Source organism: Temnothorax longispinosus, chromosome 3, assembly GCF_030848805.1.
Source record: "Temnothorax longispinosus isolate EJ_2023e chromosome 3, Tlon_JGU_v1, whole genome shotgun sequence".
Taxonomy (NCBI): domain Eukaryota; kingdom Metazoa; phylum Arthropoda; class Insecta; order Hymenoptera; family Formicidae; genus Temnothorax; species Temnothorax longispinosus.
Window position 1 is genome coordinate 11,334,082 of NC_092360.1, and position 18,117 is coordinate 11,352,198.

Genomic DNA, 18,117 nt, shown 5'->3' on the forward strand with positions numbered 1-18,117 from the left:
AATCACAGCATGATAAAAATCTTTGTTTACACATAATTCAAATAAAAATGGCTGCTTCTTAGAATAACGATTAATTATAGCTGGAAATTCTGAGAATTTTAATGCCTATCGAAAATAACTCGGATAACTAAACTGCAAGTTGTATCAAAATGAAGAGTAAAAAGTGATTTCATTATTATAACAAATAACTGGAAAATGTTCTGGTTACGCATAAATACGAAAAAACATACAAATATAATTCGCAAAAGACATTTTAAGATTATTCGTGAAATGTGTGACAGTGCAGCTGTGCCAATGAGCTTCTTAATCGTCGTATTCCGAACTCGTCGGTGTTTCACGATCCATAAAACGTAATAGTCTCGTATGTTTCACGTCTTATCGACCACTTTCTTAGTACTCTCTTCAAATGTCGAACGGTGATACTCAAGATCGTAAGATTGATCAGTCAAATTATTAATGACGAGTTTTACGTCGCAGTGCATGAGAGAGAAGTATTAAATAAATCGATTACGTAAATCTACACCTAACCGCAGTTTCTTTTAATTAGCTGGCCCTCGTTGTCGCAGAGAACGATTTTTCAAAAGAATCGTCACTTAAGATCGCGGAATGGCATGGAATAATGCGCGCGATACGTAATGATCGCGTGTTCCTAGCAAGTTAAAATTGCGTTAGTGGCATCATAAGCGATTTATCACTGCGGCAATTTGCATCGCGGCAGGAGGAACGCAACTACTGCAACGCGAGTAGCCGACAAGTGTATCCGGTACTTTGGTGTAAACATTTTTTTGTCGACTGACCATCAAAACTAAACAAAGAGAGATATAAGAGATACATAATACACAAAGAAACACCTCTCAGATACATCGCAGCATTAATTCGATTGGCAACAAATGTTATTATCAAGTATTCAATAAAATATAATATATCATTATAATTATAAATTATTAAAACTTAATTTTGAGAGACATTTATCTAGCACAAATAATAATGTACATTTTAAAACAATTATATATATATATTGAAGATGATTTGCAATCCACTTACCCCTATACATATAATAGTATAATACTATCATTGTAAAAAGAATATATTTTAATAATGATAACGTTAACGCACAATGTTCGACATAAAAAGCATAAAAAATTTAGTATTTTTGTTCTGAAAGAAAAGATATATTAATAATACTTATCAGAATAATCTTATAACTATGCCAGAACGATCAATATTGTTCTGAAATGAAAGTAGAACAGATATTTCAAATTTAACAGTAATGCAGCGCACGTTTATTCCAGTTTATCTAAATTTGAAGTGAACTAATCCGTATAGCGAATTGTGCGACGAGCGTCTTTATCAATTTGACCATTGAGGCACGTAATGATATTTATCACAATAACCAATAAATATTAGTGAAAAAATTGATATTGATTCTGAAATCGATAGTTTTATTTCGCTAACATCTTTGAAAAATCGATTTTCCGATAGAAGATAAGCGTCTACATCTCCTATGCTAATCATCGATAGATCTCTTCCTTTCTCCTTTCAATTCACAGAATCGTCGTTTTTTTATCCCGTTTCTTATCGATATGAGTTTCAGTGAACATTTTGCGCGATCGCACATCCGGTACTACCGTACCAATGATACCACACGCGTCGAACACTGATCGAGATCGGCGACGATCGATTGTTCTACAGGAGAACGAGGCAGAGAAAAGTCGAGCGACAAGCAATATATATGTATTATGTCGCTCGAGGGATTGGCACGTTTATCGCGCCGACACCGCGTTTCTCCATTCTCTTTTTGCTCGACCGAAGGAGGATGAACACAGCGAATTGCATCAACTACCGAGAAGCGAGATGACAGTGCAAGGACTGAGAGCGCGCGTTTTGCCTTTGCGAGACCTCGCGCATCCTTATGTCGCGCTCTCCTATCTTATAGCGCGATTTATACCGCCGTAAAGGTCAGAATCATGAGCTTGCGATTTTACTGCTTATTCGCCTCCTCCGCACAATATTAGCCGCTCGCGCCGCGAGACCAAGCGATTTTAACCGCTCTCCGTAGTTACCTCCTTTGCCGCGAAGGAAAACGACGGTATAGACCGTCGCGCGTGTGTCGAAGCTACTTAGGACACACTGGTGAACATCGGATTCGCCTTTGTTCGCCGAGACGAGTCCTACGTTTTTATCCCCAACGTTAAATCCTTGTATCGCGTACCGCATGTACTGCAAGTTAAGTAGACGCAGGTACATTTGTATGCGCTATTCGCTTTTATTGCGATTCTGCGAAACTGTATTCCCGAATATATATATGCAGTCTGTCTATCTATATATTTGCCAGAGAATCTGTGAAGGAGAGCTCAAAGATACACTGGTATATTATTCATCGAGGGCATTGAAAGCAGCATATTCTTTGAATATGAAAGACTCAGCTATATCACACTTCTTTCAACGTCGGAAATTACTGTGTACTGCACGAGATAGAAACGTTTTCGTTACAAAAGTCGCGCTACTATATTCGAGCGGAAACCTTTTCAAGAGTCAACTCGACACCTGATACGCGCGCCTGTGAAATTATGAATCGCACGATTAAAATGCAAAGAATGCCGATCACCTTCGTTCGCTTCTACCTCGGATACAATTTTCTCACGTCGCTGTATTGATTCCGATGAGAAGTCCGATTTAACCCCGGCTTCGAACTTCCGCCGATCGGTATCGAGTCGCGAGCGGAAAAGCTAACTCGCCCTTGACCTCAGTTGTCAAAACTCGTTGAATCGCACGAGGAAGACACCGGTCAACCCATCCCTATAGTCTTCCTCCCCCCCCCCCCTCATACTAAAGAAGAACGAGCTGAAGTCTTTTCGAACCGGGTCAGGGATCTCTTCTAGCACGGCTTACTTTTTCTAGAACTGGCTGCTCGTTCCCGATCTAGAACGCGAGCTCGTGTCAAAGGTAAAGGCGAATTTACCGTTGGCCGTTCACTTTTGACGGTCGATCGTGCCGAATTCATCATGCGCAGAGTGAAAGAAGTTCGCGTGAACAATGCGTCTGCAAAAAGCACGATATCATCCAGGCTGAACGATGAAAAGAAGTAGGCAATCTCTACTTTCGCCCAAATTGAATGATCATGCGAGATGAATCATGTTCCTTCGCGTGTTCATATCCCGAGTGACTGGTGAGAGTGTTGTCGGACGCCGAGGATTTCGTTTTGCACGCATAGAAATTAGATGTGTACAGATTACGCGGAGCAATTTGAGATTAAATTATTACATAGATTTCGTAATAATCATTCGTATGCGTTTAATTTGCGATTAAACTTATAATTTAATGTTGATTTTCGACTACTTATCTATAATTTCTTAAACTATGTATTAAGGTACTAAACTGGATTAGACAATCTGAAGATAATATACCTAGAAAAAGAACTGCTCCATCTTATGGTAATTCGAGGGATTCGTGAGAATGTGCATGAGTAAACTCGATACGGTACTTTTCTGAAGAAAAAAACAAGGGGAGCGATTAACTCTTCCGATTTATTCATCGAGAAATGGACCGTGTCTTCCCTGCGATTATCGATTTGATTGTATTCACAACGGCGGCGAAACCCGCACTCGCCTTTCCCTTATTCGCGCACCGACCGGAAGCGCTCGTTGCTCATCGGCCGCGACCTCAAATGCGTCGCCTTCGCTGTGACGACGATGACGACGACGACCCGCGCATGTGGGTCGCACTTAGCCCACTTCGCCGACAGTCTCAAGCCGCGACATCGTCGCACCGATCGACTCGAGGCAGTCGAGGCGATCCCACGTGGAAAATTCCAGGTCGCGATCGCGCGGTAGTAGACAGCGCGGTGCGCGCTTTCGAGATCGCACAACCGCCTCTCTTATCTTTTATCAATCCGACTACAAATCGGATCGGAGTGCTCCGCCGAGCCGGTGGCGGACTATCCGTCAAGTGCAATACGCTGCACGGGTTTAGAAATCTTCGCACTTGGAAGACCGAGGCTCAAACGCTCCAATAAATAAACGATATGATTACCTACTCGTTATATTTTATTAGCAATTGTAATTTCACAGAGTAAAAATACGGATTATAAAATAACCCGGTGCAATTTGTACTACTTTCTCTGTGATCAGATTTACATCAATGTATAATAATAAAACAGCGCCGGTAAAGCAAGTAAACTTCTGTATTGCGCAATTTTTACTTTTATTTTATTTTAAATGTTATATACTTAAGATATTTTTATCCAGCATGGATTTTCAACTTTAATTTTAATAATGAACTCTTTGTAGTATCAATCTGTTCCTAGAAAACAGACAAAGCGCTTGTAGCAATTTTCTAACATTCGACATGAAACATTATTACGAAATAAATGTGAATCTTGAGTACTTTTGCTAAACAGAGGAAGACTGCGCACGAACGTCTTGAACGTACTTCACGTGAGAACGCATTGTTCAGAGCCGTTGTGGATATATTACTTAAGGATCCCCGACGGAAATATTACAGGCTACGCGGAACTTCCTCATATGAAGAAGAATAACGGCAGAATCGCTTCCGTGCTGCCCACAAAGGAAATTAAAGTCCCTGTGTCTTAAGGGAAAAGAAGTTCCGCGAGACTCGCTAATTGTCAGACGCGCGAAGAAAAGATGAAGTGCATTAATTAACCCCGCGGGCATTAATTATGTAGCATATGCACGGCGCGTGTGTGTTTATACTTCATATACACGATCAATAAAAAGTAAGAGTATATATGCGTCATTTAAAAAATCCAGCGGCTTCTGATTGCCCAAGTTCGCACCACGAGTCTTTGAGGCACAAAATAATTTACATTTTCATGCAGATAAGTCACGTAAACTGTCTATATCTACCATGCATATCTTAAATTAAGGCGTCAGGAACAAGAGGTCGTGAGAGATAAAAATTTTCATATTTGCAGGAAAGAAAACTATATAAGTTAAAGCTGAGAGTTAAACTAAAAAAATTTCCGTTACGTATTTATCAACACGTATTATTCTCATTGATTAAAAATTTTCGACTAATTTACTCGGTTTTTTTACGCGATAAAAAGAAGACACAAAAAAGATCGACTTGTGAAATCACGTTATTATGTCGGAGCACGTTTCAAGATAATAGCGATTGCCAACTTCCTCGCCCCGTTCAAGACTGCGCGACGGCAGATAGAGTGTACCCGAGTATGCTTGCTTGTTTACACGATTCCGACGAGTTTCCTCGGTGTCTTGGCGGCGGCCGAGCGGAATGGTAAAGCCCCGCTGTAATTCGAGAAATCTCGGTGCGCTCGGATCGAGTGAGCGAGCGAGCGAGCACAAAAGCGAGCAATGAAGGCGAACACGATGGCAAGAGAGCTGCCAATTTCGCGAACGCGCATAATTGGGGACACACGGTTCGTCCGCGTTTCAAGGAAAACACGCCGAAACACGCGCGCGAAATTATCCCGCAATCCGAGCCATAAATCGCACGAGAGATGGTAGCGGCACGAACGCGAAAACCCCGTGACGAGACGCTCGCGCCGTTCCGCCGCGCGAAACATCGAAACCGTTGCCAATTTGCAATTGCCAATTCTCGGAATCGGAAATATTTTTGGTATCCGCGTAACAAGTCGCGCTTTATACGATGCGCTCAAACGCGTCTGCTCAATCTGCTGTCCCTCGATACGGTAATCCTCGATGACGCGCGGAAGATACGCGTGAGATATATATTTGTGAGATACATTCGATAATCCTCCACGCTATTTTAGGAAGACAAATCGACGTAGTTGCGATACAAGACGAAGAATTTTATGGTATAAAGTTTATGCCAAGAAAATTACATGTAATTTCCTTAAATAAAGGTATACTTGTTTCGAAAACCCTTTGTACTCACCATCTTCAAAGTCTCCTCGGGCCTCAACAGGTAGAACATAGACTGTAAGTGTTGCTGGATATCGCATCCTGCCGCCGAGACCCGCCTCGAGGGACGAGCTCTTTCGTTCGGCGGTAAAACCAGGGCTGCGCCCTTGCCCGCGAAGTAACATTCGCTCAGACTGCAAAAATAACAAACAGTGATACTTCAGTAAGCTGTTCTGATAATGCAATTGCAAATAAAATAATCGCTACTCAATACAGAGCAATGTTTTATAACCGCAAAATAATTTAATACGTCAAAAAGATATTTAAAAATTGTAATTGATTGGAAATAATGATTGAGACTTTCAGTTTTAATCGAATCTTTCGCTTTTGTTTTAATAAAATTATTAATCGAGAAATATAGATCAATAAGTTTAGGAAAATAATTATCTTCTTTATAATTATCTGTGCATCAACATATATCGATACATATACACACATGTGCAGCATATATAATTAATATACAATCGTTCATTGATTAACCGATTTTTATAAACATAAATAAAATTACTTAGCGTGTTCCTGGCAACATTTTCCTAATGCTTCTGCTATGAATCAATATGAGTCAGAATAGAATATTGCCAGTGTTCAATAATTTTAAGAAAATATTTAATTTAATAACAAAAGCAGCATTCAATCCACGTAAGACTTCTCAAGCGAAAAATTATCGCACTCTTATCTTGATACAATCTAGTAATAAGTATAGTACGTCTTATTCATTCTAAATCAGCGAGAAGTGTTGAACCAAGTTCAAGGAACGTTGAAACAAGGTTGATAAGGGAATAAACGAAAACTTCTTGTGTATATATAGTTTGATAGTTCCAGACAGCTGTCGATTTTAATCTATAGCATCAAGATAACTGAAACACTAATCGTCTTAGTCGTGCGCTCAGCTGGTTTTGCGGGTGCCGCAATTAGTAGCTCGCGGTAGACTATCGAGTCAATTAATTAGCTACTACATGATCGACTATATAAGACCGATACGAGCCCGATACGCGAAATCGTGCTCGACGAATATATCACTGAAATATTCAAAGAGTCCCCCATTCGTGTTTAACTGAAGCATAAAATGTTGCTGTTTGATCGCAATCTTTTATCATTTCAATCACTTCACAATTGATACCATCTCCAAAATAATCACGAAGAATGTATCAAAGATAAAATCAGATGTTTCAAGGCGCCTTGTATATCTCGTATTGAAGCCACTTTGACTTTACTATGTCACTATAGCAGTCACATTAACCGACATCGTCATCAATTAGTTTACTTTAATTAGGTACTTGCTTAGAATACAATCATAAATATTTATGTGAGATCGTCTGGGGAGAAATGCGTTCATGGCGCTTCGCGGTGCATCGACCAAGCAAGATTGCTTCATGAGAACACACCTAATCTACAAATCGAATCTAGCGTATACACATATATCAAAGATAATGCACGAAAGGTCGACGCACTGCTACACTCCAGCCAGTTCTTCCCGCAAACGTTATTTCACATGTTTCACCCGTAAATTAACGTCGCGCGAATAAAACGCTTTATTACATATTTACGCCGCGCTTCATCATTACCGCCAACGATTGCTCGCTCAACTGTCTTAGTGTAATAAGACGAGCATCTTTCCACGCACGTATATACGCGCATGTGTATACGTACGCACAGAATCTCCTCCACGACGACAACCGCGCGTCTAAATTACGCGTGTGTGTGTGTGTATATGCATCGCGATTACCGCCGGCGGTGCCATTTTCTCATGGTAAGTAAACCGTCACACATTTTCATATGATAATGACCACTGACCAGACGACGCACACATGCCATTTAGAATACGCGAACTTCCGCTATTGTGCGCTACAATAGGAAGTTTCTCTGCTGAGACTTTACCACGGAATATGTGAGCACACGCAATGTATCTATATCATTTTATTTACCGCAATATATTTGTACAACGTGCGAATAATCGTCTCCACGATCACACACATAACATTATGTTAAAGTTACATTTCGTAACTGATTCTATTGTCCTTACTATACTCTTGAGACATAAATGAGTATACGAATACAAATCATTGTTAATAAAAAACGCGTACGACTTTCACAACGTTCAAATATTAGATAATATTTCCGCTCCTCGTTGCACAAAATTACATTGAATATAAATAAATAAAACAATATGAAGGAAATAAATTAAACAGATAAAATGTTAACTAAAAAACTATAGTAGATATTAAGAATGAAAATTAAAAACATTTAATTTTATTTAGGTCACCAATTTCTATTCAACTTTGCACACCAAAATTTTCCTGAAGTTCGCCGATTAAATTAAAAAAATTTCGCTTTATTACCAATATTAAATATTATTTTATTGCTCGGTTTAAATGGACCAATCTCTCTCCCACAAACAATGGCCCGTATTCTGAACGCACTTTTATCGATAAATGCGCGCTTTTATTTCTGAGATGCTATAGTATATATAACATAAATTATGGCATCTCAAAAATTTTATCGATAAAAGAAAATTGAGAATATAGACCAATGGAATTATCAACATCTACGTATTTTCCAGAATAAAATCATAAATGTACATATCAATGCTAATCACGATGAAAACGACGATGATAAACGAGCAAATGCGCGTCGAGAAACCAGAACGAAAATCTATCATCGTCTATATATATCTATCAAAATCGGCAGATCGCTATTTAATGCTTCTCTAATTATGTTATCGAGAGCCACGACGATACTTTCACACGACCGGATTATCTTACCGTGACCGGTTCAATTACGCGCACGAGCTTATTAACAAATTGGGCCAAGTCAATCTCGTTCAATATTCTCAATATTCACTGTAAAGCCGATCAAATCAGCCTTCTGGTTATTAGTCCACTCGATAGTCTCGCACAATCAATACAGATTAAATTATTAAGCGAGGTATTATACAAAACTAATGGAAAATAAACTAACAGTGTTCTCAAACTTGAAGCAGCTTCCTTTAATTTAACAGAAATATTGGAGAACATGATAGTATTTCTCGTAATTTCAGATTCATTATCTGATATGTTATCAAACCACAAGTGAAAACGCACTCAAAGTAAAGTAATATATTCAAATATGTTATCGTTTGCAGAACACTGCATTTTTAATAAAATGCAATTTATTGCCAACTATTATGGACACGCAGTTGTCTAATATTGATCAAAGATAACGAAACCAATGTTAAAAAATAAAAATAGTTTATTATCTATACATCTAAAAAAAATAAGGCTCTTAAGATATATACCCAGATAGCACAGTTGATCTTTATGAATTCATAAAGATCCAGATTCAGATCTTTTTGAATTCATAAAGATCAGCTGTGCTATCTGGGTAATCAAAAAGATAAAGTGACAATTTAATATCGTTCTTTTGGCAGTATTAGATTGTATTAAAAAGTAATTTGAATATTTTACCTGTAAATTATTACCGTCTATCTCTAACGTACAATTTAAGTTACTCTGATAACACACTTTATCATATAAATGAAAAACTGAGTTAATCCATTCATCTTCTTTTTACATTGAAGAAATGATATATATCCTAACAATTTAATCATCACATATCTAATTATAGTCGGCATTAGATCTCGTACCTACAAGTTTTTATCTTAAAAAGAAAGCTTATCTTAAAAAGAGCAATAAACTTCGCTCGTAATAAATTTCAAGAATTGCGATCTCAATTTATAGCAAAAGAAAAACAATCACACTACATGAGTGATAATTCATAGCTTTCTAATGATTTTATAATGACAAAGTACAGTAACTGCTTATTATCTGACTGTCTTATAATAGTTGTCAATTTTATCATCAAAAATTATCGCAAGGTCTCACGTTTAGTTCACTGTCGGCCAATTACCACGACCGATCTTAATTACGAAGGAAGTCTCGCGATGCACGATCGTCCTATACACTCCATATTGCATTCGTGCGCGCGCGCGTGTGTGTATACATATGTATATATAGATATATACATATATTGTTAAGCAAGCGAGCAATTCGCAAAACGTTAAGCAGACTCGTAGTGAGTATCGCGCGAAGACACGTTGCGTCGTAAACGTAGTTTACAACGCATTTTACAGCGGTGCTGGGATTTTTTACAGCCAGCCGCTAGCTAACGCGGAATTTCGCCCTATATAGTCGCCGTTAAAGATTTTCAAGGCTGTGAATCGTTCAACGCTTTACGATAGACGCGCGGGCTCGTTCGCGCAGCGGCTCGTTCGACCGCGCGGCGCATAACTGCATAATTAACGAGAATGATCGGCCAAATAAATTGCGACGGCCTGCTCAAATAACGCCGGCGCGTCTGATCTCGGGCTGGAAATAAAGGGAAACTAACACGCGCATCGAGAGAACATTTAAGTATCGTCGCTGGCACGAACGCACATCGGTGCTCACTACTATTTTCATACAGCACGGGATATTCCGTGGATATTATGAATATCAAGCTCATTAGTGAATATACTGAACTTTAAATACTCCATAATAAATTAGGAAAAGAAATTAGAATTTAAAATTTGAATATCGAGATCATTTAAGCCTATATTGTAAAAAATATTTTGTAATATACAAATTTTTAATTTTTCATTCACAAAACATTTTATATAAAAATAAAAAAACAAAAGAGAGCATTTTTGTTGTGTTTTTGTGAATATTAAAAATAAATAAGAATTGAACATATGAAATGCAAAATATCGATATATTGCATTTATGCATATTTCACGTGTAAATTTATGCTATTATACTTATAAAGATGCCTAATTAAGATATAAATAATTAAATGTAAAAAAAATTTTACCTTACTTATTTTATAAAAAATGTTTACAAGTATATTTGCTTTTCTATATGTATATAGCTAATTTTTAAACAATAATTCGATTGAATCACACGTCCTATTATAGTCTCACGCATTTTTTTTCTACCTGACATAAATTCAAAGATTTCTAACACATTTACAGTCATTGTTTCAATAAAAAAAGGTGTTTCCGTAACCAGCGGCGAAACAAACTTTTCGATCATTGACAATAGATTTGAATACCGGAGGTATATTTACAACAGCAGCTGATGACGCCACTATAGAAAATCGGGATAAGATCGAGGCATCTGTGCGGAGGTAGCACGGTGAAAAGAATTAATCTCGAGGCGGGGACCCCATCTTTGCTCTAACAAAACGATCTTTACCTGTCGACGTAGCCGTCGTTCAGGTATATGACCGGTACCCCTGCGTTGAATGTTGCAGGGGCGTTCCCCTCAGGATTCTCCGTAATGGTGCACTCGGGAGAGAACGATAACAGAGATCGATCACCTGGATTTCTCGCTGTACCCCGAAAATACTTCGTCTTCGTCGCTTTCAATACTCGTAAAGTCACGGTGCTCGATAAAAGATCAGGAATCTCTTATAAATAAATTATTCTCGATTCTAAATATAGGTTTGTTACAGCTAGTCGTCGAGAAAGAATCGTCGTCCGATAATTCCGAGCACCGGGCGAGAGATCGCGCATTAAAGGTCCGTTTATTAGCGCGGATAATAATTCGAGCGAACAGCTCGAATCCAATAATCGCTCGCGCGTTCGAGGCAGTTGCGTGCGATTAGGCAGAGAACCGACGGGATACTGAAATCATCTCTCGGAGATTTAAGCTAGAGAACGAAATGACGATACGTGGGCGGATCTCCGCGCGGACCCGCCGCATGTCGAAGCCGCTTTGCTCGCACTCTAGTTATATATCGGCTGGTCGATATTATTAGCGCACGCAAAGAGAGACCGTCGTCCCTCCTTATTATATACGTATTTGCATTAGGACACGAGAGAAATTCGTGGAAGTCGCGAGACACGCGCTCGTGGAGCACGCACCCTCTGTTCCGTGTTTATCGCGCGTGTCTGCGGATGTTTTCGCGTCGTCATATGGTTCCATGTTCTCTGCGTGCGTATATTACCTACTTTTATTTAGAGTCGGAAGAAATAGCTTCTTAATAGCCGCGTTTGTTGCTATAAATAATTACCACCTATTTAATATATGTATTTTCCGATTAGACAGAATGGTATAATAATTGTATAATCGTGTCGACCTATATATTCCAAATACGTAAGATTACCTCGTTTCTCGATATCACAAAAATTCCTTAAGAAAGTACTCTTCCTCGAACGCACGAACGATTATCGGATTCGAGCTGTTCGCAGGAGAGAATTATTTTCCGCGTAAATCCTAATAAACGATGCGCGATCTTGGTACTCGGAATTATCAGACGAAATTGTCAATAATTTAACAAGCAATTTCAATGTTACTCTCTTTCCAAGCAACGTATATATAGTAACAAAGAGAATATATTAATTACTAGTTTATCATTATATGCTTTTTAATATATTGCACAACACTACGTATGCCATTCGTCGAGTAAAATTACGCATATACTGGCGATTTATGAGATTCATCAAAGTCGCGAGACGCGGTAATACGCGGTACCGTACGTCGAGGTAAATAGTGTTTATGTAAATAGGGTTTATGTTAATATAGTGACATTACGTGTGACTACACTCCTGAAGAACTTGGGCTACGTTGGAGCTAAGATCGAGAGTCCGCAGTACAACAAATACCAACAGAAATCAAGAGACCGGCTCCTTTATCCAAGATCAATAAATAATCGGCCGTGCGCCTAAGCATAGTGCGCTTATCAGACGCGGTTCGTGTATTATATTACGTATTCTTGGCATAAGCAACGTAGAACATAATATCGTCGGACGCGACATTATTGCATGTGCATCGTTCATCGTGAAAACGATGACATAACCACGTTGCTGTGGTCAGAACGGTCGAGCCGGAACCGACACATAACGATAATTTACTGATAATTTGATTCTGTTGCTCGACTTAAAAAGAACCGCCAACAATAAAAAAGATAGAAAAAAAATTAATCTATTTTTTATTCTGAAGCATAGTTTAAATATATTCATATTTCCTCTCTAATAAAACATTTAAAAACAGAGAGTTAATAAAGATATTAATAAAGATATTAAAATAGCTTGACAAAGCAACATCTGGACAGATTTAAAAAAATAGTTGTCCAATGAATTGCACGAAATATGAAATAAAACCAAATAAGAAATAGAAAGTATTTCGATTTATAATTATTTATAATATTTCGCAACCACTAATATCTACAACTGTAACAATATTTCGGCCATACGTTAGTGCAGGTTGAACCTTTAACAAAACAATATTTACAATAAATAACGGAATTATGGCAACGTTCATAAAATATTACGTATCATTTTTAAAATATTTCAGTTTACAGAAAGCAAAAAATGCACTCTAAAAAGAATAGAAAATATCCAGAGTGACAAAAACATAGGAGATCAGAAATATTGATAAAATGATCGCAATTCTATCACGGATGCTGGATAATTAGTTGAATATTCGCTCAATTACACTGATCTAAATGCTCGATAGGAGAAAGCTGAGCGAATAAGATACTGAAATGAACCATTAAGAATTCAGCGCAACCCGGCGGTCTCACCTATTATTTGATTTTATTTTTTTCAATAACTTGAAATAATTGATTAAAAAAAAATTAAAATTGAAAAAAGAAAACTTAAATTGTCTTTTTAAATTTTTTCGATTTCTAAAAAAAAATGGCTTAAAACTGTTGCATTAAAGTCCATTAAAGTCTCTGGTTTCAATTCAAATTGCGAAGAATACGATTTTATCAAAGATCAAAGCATTCGTTCGCGAAGTTAAGTATAGAGTTATAAATGACTTTTAATTATAAAAGTATAATTTTTCCTTATTTTAATCTATCATCTTTATAAAATAAAATAAATAATTTTTATAATACAATTTTTCTAATATACTTTTAATTCTTTTATTATTTATAAAAAATGTTTATTATTCAACTGCAAATTTAAATATAGCTGTCTAATTCTGACATATAATATTTATTTCAAGAACGTTTTTAATACTATATACTAATCAAACTCACAATATTATCAAATACATATGCAGGAAATATTAATAAAATAAATATATTATTCTCTAACCACATGCAATTAATAAAGTTGTAATAAATTATTTATAATAAAATACGTAACGTTTGCAGGAAATTTATCAGGCGCTCGTAATATTACTTCCGGAGTGCTTGCCGATCACCCGGTAAAATCAGAGTATAAGGAAATGTTTCCGAGAGACTTTGCTCTCGATATATCATTTAGATAACATCACAGCAGGAAAGATAATTTTCCGTTTTATGCACGTTCTTCGTATCTAGGCCCTCATTTTTGCTAAGAGGAAATGAGCTCCGTCAAATATTGTATAAAATTGCCAATTTATGGAATAAAAACACGAGAAGTTTATTAAACTTTGATTAACAATAAAAAATTATACTAAAAATAATATTTAAATATCAGCACCAGAGATTATAGAAAAAAGATATAGTTATTAAGTCCATCAAAAAAATTTTCGGTTTTTGAACGCCTTACAGTGATGATCTCGCATAGATCAGCATGGCACACATGATTCTCGATTCTCCGATTGTCAGATAGCTAGATCGTAACCGAGAGCGCGCGTCTCGCAAATTGGACTGGCGCCGAACGCTTGATCTTTAAGAGAATAATACGGAGAGCAATGCAGATAAGGATGACCCGAGCTGCAAGCACCGGCACCGTTAAAAGTCCATAAAATCCGCGCAAACGTGACCTGCAGTCAAAATCTGCACGTACCATCTCGCGAACGAATACGAATGGAGCCGGTCGCTGGTGACGTCATTCGATATAAAGTACGCTCATCGTGAACACGCATGTATCCCCCGCGTGTGAGCGCATATACGGGGTGTACTGTTATGAAAGCTGATGCATTTCGTTACAATTGAAAAAACTATTACAGCACGATTGGCAATGTTAGCTTTTAAAAGTAGGCTGTTAAATGAGTCGCGTTAAATGAGTGTTTATATGTTGACAACATAATCGAGTTGACTTTATAAACGTGAATTTCGATCGGTTATCTTAAACTCCGAATTACCTGCAATTTTGGCAACTCGACATTATAAATATATTACAAAGTACACAAGTACATTTTGAATAGTATAATTTAAGATAAAAAATTATTTAAAATTCTTTGCAAAAGAATGATCACACAGGATATTGTTTTTGAATGTTAAGAACAAAGGACTCTCACAGAAGAAATGCATAAGAGTTTCGCTATATTCTAAGACTATGTACAAGATGCAAGACGGTACAGTTTCATGACAGTACACCCCGTAGAACTTCTCCAGGCGATACATTCAGCGAGGCGGTGATCCATCGTCGCAGCACGGCCCCGCGCCCCCCCCCCCTCCCCCCCCGTGCAACCGAGATTACATCTGCGATTGTCACTCCCGCGTATTCCTCCACGCCGAAGAGGTCTTTCGGGCCGAATGCGATTCGCGACTGTAAGCCGGCGAAGTGTGTCGCGTACCGGTATCACCCGTTACACATGCGAGTACGGAGTGCAAAAAAATCGCAATCGGCGGACGATATTTCCGCACTGATTACACGACACACCTCCAAATTCGCGACGGTCGAATGGCTTGTGGTATCGATCTTACTTATATTTATCGTCATTTTTTCGTTGCGTCCAGAATTGGATAGTAAAAATAGAAGATAATATAGTAAAAATAGAAGACTCATGCCTAAACAAATATAGTCTCGAAATAATTGTGACAGCCAAAACCAATATAGCATTTACATTTCAAAAATACACACGTACCTATTATCTCTACATACATAGATGCCCTAGAAAATCTTTGTTTCTGAATCGCAAATAATAAAAAATTGAACTGAAAGAAACGACACATTCTTCAAAGATTGCGAATCGGAAGATTTATATTATATTTTTATAAAGAGAGAAGTTCTAAATTGTTCAACAAGTCTGTGTGACCGAGAAAGAATGCGCGATTGTTAGTACACCGAGTATATTCGCGTTCCAGTACACGAATGGATGGAGTATGTGAGAGGAAGTGAGGGGGAGAGAAAAGAAGATTGCCCTATCTTGACCATCTTCGCATCGAAATCACGTTACTCACGCGAGCTTAAATTATGATCAACGACACGGAAGAGGCCGCGTATACAACACGGTTTGTCCGACCAAAACCTGATGTAGGTCTGTAGTGTAGACGCGACTGTGAAATGTCGATAAGTGGATATTCCACAAAAAGCTATTTTAAGAAAATAGCTTACAAACGACAAAATTACTCGCATGCAATCTTCTTTTATAGATGTCTTAAGTCATTTCAATAAAGTAATAGATTTAAATAACTTTCTGTTGAATATAAACGTTTTCACATCGCTGCATGAAATACCACATCGAATCAGCATAAATTCGTAATCTTAAATAATAAAACGCAATAATTTTCATATTTTCCAGTCGTAAAAATATTACTTTTTTGCAATTTATTCTAAACTACACTATGCTTCCATTTATTTGTCCAAGCAATTGAAATGTATTATTGCTTTTTCTATCTCAATAACATACTACTTGTAACACTCCAATTTTAATTCAAAAAAATCTCAACAACTTTACATATAGAGTAATAAATTGCAAGAAAAACATTATCGAGAGATATTTTTCGCAGTAACTTTTTCGAGCAACAAAAACATTTTTAAAGAAATTAGCCGATGTGAAAGCCAAAATAATAAGCGCGGCTGTGATCTTCGACAGGTTTACTGTAATAGTTACAAGATATGAATATGTTACTTTAGCTTCTTCGATAAATGCAGACAACACCGCGCTTGTAAGACAAAGATGATGACAGAGAGTGGGAAAGTATATCCGAGAGTATATCTATATGCAAAAGAGAAAAGATGAAGTCATAAATACGAAGGAAAGTGGTGGCGGCGAACATATGACCCCGCTGTGTTGATTTCACGCTGCGCAAGACTGAGTAGCAAAAAGTTGAGAGAGAACCCTGCGATCGGACTTTTTTCGAATATAGATTCACCACTCGTGTAATATAAAACCGCGTTTCATATGTCATTGCGACGCTTTCGTCGATTTCCCACGATCGACTGATTTCTTCTAAAAAGAACAATTTCACGAGTATAATGAGAGTAATAGCTGAGAGAGAAGAAAGGAAATAACGTCTTAGAATTTGTCTACGAATGTTTCATAGAAATTCTCATTTCGTTTCATGTAAATCTAATAAGACACCCTGTATACCATGAACTCTTCTCTCGCGTCTCCAATAATCCAGTTATCCTTAACTGAGTCGATCCGTTTTCAGTTTATCACACGTTTCAATGATTCTTTCAATGATTGACAATTTCAATGATGGCAATTTCAATGATAGATGATTCTATCGTTATTTATCATTTCGCTCTATTCTGTTTTATTTCGTTTTTCTTTTATAATATTGTACTTTTGTCTATTTTATTTATGATTTTGCGAAACCTATCCCAACATACTCCATACGTGTTTGCCTAGATTGATTCTAATCTACTCAAGTTCGCACAATAGAAAAAAAATCATCCTTTATGCTCCAACGTGACTATATGTATACATCTCGAGCAACGGTCTTCTTTACATCCCGATATTCCGGTCGTTAACGCATAGCAGACAGCACGTTACTAAAATTAGTGCACGTTCCGCAAGTATAGAGACGATTGCTCCAAAGGTAGCTGTACCTCGAAATATAGAAGAGAGGAAGAGAGAGAGAGAGAGAGAGAGAGAGAGAGAGAGAGAGAAAGAGAGAGAAGATGATCTCTCCTTCTCTCAAATTAACCTTGATGACTCAAAGTCTTCGTGGGCATTTTCAAGGGTGTCAACGGTATTCCTTTGAAAATTGGTGTGAAGCGAAAATAGAAACACAGAGACGAATATACATATAACACAATTCGGATAATGGAAGCTTTAATATCAGATATGTTATATTAACATTGGCTAAATCTTTTCGTTTCTTTAATATCTGAATATAAATTAAAATATGTTTAGAATTAACCAATCATAGTTTTAGTTATCAAATATTTGTTGATTCTTGCGCAAATACGTCAATATACCTATGAAATAAAAGCTGATAAGTAACACAATTCGACAACGGATTTGCTCCGTTATGGTTAATGACGTACGTCTCGATTAACCTCATTAGCTGAAAATCGCATGAAAGAATTGTTACACCGTTAAACGTTATTTTACTTCTTTTTTTTTCGGTGTTCAAGCATGATTCA

At 37.4% G+C, this 18,117-nt stretch overlaps 1 protein-coding gene across 4 annotated transcripts in view; it reads right to left on the reverse strand.

The window, feature by feature from the left end:
- Ssh (Protein phosphatase Slingshot) overlaps positions 1-18,117 on the reverse strand; it is a 113,769-nt gene that overhangs the window by 54,609 nt on the left and 41,043 nt on the right. For 3 of the 4 annotated variants that reach the window (XM_071772679.1, XM_071772678.1, XM_071772677.1), the window contains one exon: positions 5,878-6,037. In XM_071772679.1, coding sequence (XP_071628780.1) covers positions 5,878-6,037 — 160 coding nt within the window. Of the gene's footprint in view, positions 1-5,877; positions 6,038-11,110; positions 11,513-18,117 lie in introns of those variants that run through there. The other variant, XM_071772680.1, reaches the window with a different exon arrangement.